General features: G+C 37.2%; 1 protein-coding gene across 1 annotated transcript in view; it reads left to right on the plus strand.

Annotated features, from left to right (window-relative positions):
• GK (glycerol kinase) overlaps positions 1 to 3,556 on the plus strand; it is a 71,724-nt gene that overhangs the window by 40,247 nt on the left and 27,921 nt on the right. The window contains exons 7-9 of the mRNA XM_012638701.1: positions 1,081 to 1,098; positions 2,811 to 2,846; positions 3,234 to 3,301. Of these exons, the coding sequence (XP_012494155.1) occupies positions 1,081 to 1,098; positions 2,811 to 2,846; positions 3,234 to 3,301 (122 nt within the window). The remainder of the gene's footprint in view (positions 1 to 1,080; positions 1,099 to 2,810; positions 2,847 to 3,233; positions 3,302 to 3,556) is intronic.

A 3,556-nucleotide genomic window follows, 5' to 3' on the forward strand; every position in this document is an offset into this window, starting at 1 on the left:
GGATTACAGGCGTGAGCCACCGCGCCCGGCCAGACTATTCACATTTTAGTGGCCCCCTTTTTTTCCTGTTGAATCTCTTTTAATGGCCAGATTATGTTATATATTTGATTCTTTGTCCACCTGAGCAAAATTTACGAAGAAACTGAAAGCAAACAGTCTTTCTGATTTGGGATTGCTAATTAAATTGGTTTCTCTATGGACATTTTTACTGTTGCTTTTATTGAAACCCAGAAAAAAGTAGTTTCATCAAAAAGTGTGCATCATTGTACACTGAGAGTGCATCATTGAGAGTCTATGGTTATATATCAGTAATGAGGCCGGGCGCTGTGGCTCACGCCTGTAAATCCTAGCACTCTGGGAGGCCAAGGCGGGCCGATCAATCGTTTGAGCTCAGGAGTTTGAGGGACGAGCCTGAGCAAGAGCGAGACCCCGTCTCTACTAAAAATAGAAAGAAATTAGCTGGACAACTAAAAATATATAGAAAAAATTAGCCGGGCATGGTGGTGCATGCCTGTAGTCCCAGCTACTCGGGAGGCTGAGGCAGGAGGATCGCTTGAGCCCAGGAGTTTGAGGTTGCTGTGAGCTAGGCTAACGCCATGGCACTCACTCTAGCCAGAACAACAAAGTGAGACTCTGTCTCAAAAAAAAAAAAAAAAAGAAAAAAAAATATATCAGTAATGAAAAACCTCTACGAGGATTTTAGAGTTGATCCCTAAATTCTCTGGATAAAGCTTAAGCAAGAATTTTTAACTGTCTCACTTGTAATAAAGCTTTTTAAGGCAACATGAAATTTCTTGAAGTAGGCATAGTCACTGCTTATCTATAATAAAAGTGCTTCGATAATTTCATAGCTGTCTCAGACTGGAAGATGGTACAGATAATAAAAAAAGAAAGAAAGAAAAAGAAAGAAAGGAAAACATTTCATAGCTGTCAATAGACTGACTTGGGTCAGGGAAAAAGAAACTATTTTTGAGAAATAGTTTCAGAGGATGGTTGGAAAAAAACATTTAACTGGCCTAGTTTTTTCTTAAGTTTAAACTATTGTGCTTCTGTCCCTCTTTCTTCCCTTGCTGACTATAGAAAATCTCTCATAGCCTGGTGAGTAGGTTGACCACCAATTATGTACCTATTCATTTGGAAAAGATACAGTGCATTTCCGTTTATTTTTAGACAAACAGAAGTCCATTTACTAAACAGATGTATCTAGAATTTCCATGATCTTCCAACTTATTTTAAGTTCTAGTCAGATTTTAATTTTTTTTAAAAAAGGCTTAATCTTATTTTATAAATTTTCTATAAGACTGAGAGTGATGTTTCTAAAATAAAAGACTAAGGCAGTTTCCTGGAATGAGAGATTCTGAAGCTCCCATTACAAAGTACATTTGTGATGTACTTTGGGCTTTAGCATAATAGGGAAATTAGATATAGTTTTTAAATGTTATAAATATCTATCTTAAATGATATTTTGAACAACTTTTCAGAGCAGTTAGTTGGAAATGCACTGTCACTTTTTCTGCATGTTTCATCAGAGGATGTCCCAGGAATCCTTCAGGCGTCCCTCCCCATGAAGAAAAAGGAGCACTTTACGTGCCTGAACACACAGGGTAGATCCTGCTGATAGTTTGTTCATTTCGAAATTATAAGCAAAGACTTCTTTTAGTATTTAAATATATCAGGATATACAGCCTCAAGGTTTCCTATTGATTCACTTTAAGCCTTTTATGAAATTTATACGTTACTTAGTATCCAGGTTCATGCTTTCAAAGACTATATACAATAAATAAAAATGGCGGGTTTTGAATTAACCAGAAAGCATGAAAGAAATAAAATAATACCAGCTATGTAGAGGGCATTTTCTATTTTGTAAAGGATTTCTACATATATGCTATTAGTTCCTTATCATCATAGCCATGTGAGGTGGAGTCTATTCTTACCCTCACTTTAACAGATAGGGTGCTAAACCTCCTGGAGCAAGGGAGACTTGCTCTAAGACTACAGACCAAGGAGTCAATCCAAAGCTTTAGTTGGTGGTCTTCCTGGCACATCACCCCTACTTCAGGGATCACATTTCTTAATTTTCCTAATTCCTTAACATCAGTAAAAATTGCTTTGAGTTATTGTATGTTTTTTTTTTAAAAAATTCGTTTCTAATATCTACAGTTTGCCACTTAAATCTCACTTTTCTTCCTAGAATGCTGGCCAAATAATGAAAATAAAAATCACTATTCATGACATATGTTGCTTATCTAAATTTGAAGAATGATGTTTGCTATAAGCAAATACTATCTAATACCTGAACACTCTTGTGTTTCTTATTTATGTCAAGAGCAGCTTGAGTAGAAAGAAAAGTTGCTGAAATACAGCCTTCCAAGATAAATATGTTCCATGCTGGTTGGATGGCTACTTAAAGGATATGTTAGTCATTTCTGAATAATGACAATAATAGCAAAGCACTAACGGACTTTGGCGATTATGTAGCCCAGTCCCCATTTTGTAGATAAATAAATTGAAGTGTAAGAGAGGTTTCAGTGGCCTGTTCATGGCTTAACACTAACTAACCAGGAGTAGAGCCCATGTTTCCTGACTCCCAGTCCAACGTTTAGTGTTCATTCTCCAATACCATGTCCCTTGTTGTTCTAGGAATACTTCTAGTATCTGTCTCTGTATCACTCATGTAGTTGAAACACTTTCTTTGTCTTGTCTGCCCACATCCTCTGGCACGTTGTTATTTATGTTCATTCCTGTTGCAGTTATGTTCGTGGAACCAAAAGTTTGTGATTACTCATAATCCTTTTTTAAAATTTTACTAGAAAGCTGGGGCCTTGGAAGGTGTGCCAATATCTGGGGTAAGTTTCATCACCAAACGTCTCCCCATCCCTACCCCCTTCCATGTTATGGTTTTCCTCCTCTATCTTAGTTCATCAGTCTGCCCTTTTCTAAACTAGGGAAAACAAGTAAGAGTAGCACAATTGGCCAATTTTTGTTCTTATGTGACTCAGTATGGGCCACTGAGAATCTTTTGAATAAATTCATTCTAACTCTCCCTTCCTATACCTATTATCTCATAGGGGTATTAACGAATGGGAAAAAAATTGGCCAAATGGAGGGAATGCAAGAAACATAGATAATTCATTCCTTGATAAATAAAAAAGGAAAAGTAAATCTTATAGCTCTTCTAAAAAGGAAATTAATAATATTGTCTTAGTATTCCTTATTGTCATTTACACTTTTAGTGTTTGGGAGACCAGTCTGCTGCATTGGTGGGACAAATGTGCTTCCAGGATGGACAAGCCAAAAACACGTGAGTTTAAGAACCAGACTTAAAAACCAATGCTGTTTTGTTTGTTTGTTTCCTGTTTGGTACTTTGACTGAGGAAAAGCTTTTGAAGTTTATCTAGGCTTAAAAATCAATAGCTTAGGCCGGGCGTGGTGGCTCACGCCTGTAATCCTAGCACTCTGGGAGGCCGAGGCGGGTGGATTGTTTGAGCTCAGGAGTTCGAAACCAGCTTGAGCAAGAGCGAGACCCCGTCTCTACTAAAAATAGAAAGAAATTAAT

The sequence above is a fragment of the Propithecus coquereli genome, unplaced genomic scaffold (genome assembly GCF_000956105.1).
Source record: "Propithecus coquereli isolate 6110/MARCELLA unplaced genomic scaffold, Pcoq_1.0 Scaffold132, whole genome shotgun sequence".
NCBI lineage: Eukaryota > Metazoa > Chordata > Mammalia > Primates > Indriidae > Propithecus > Propithecus coquereli.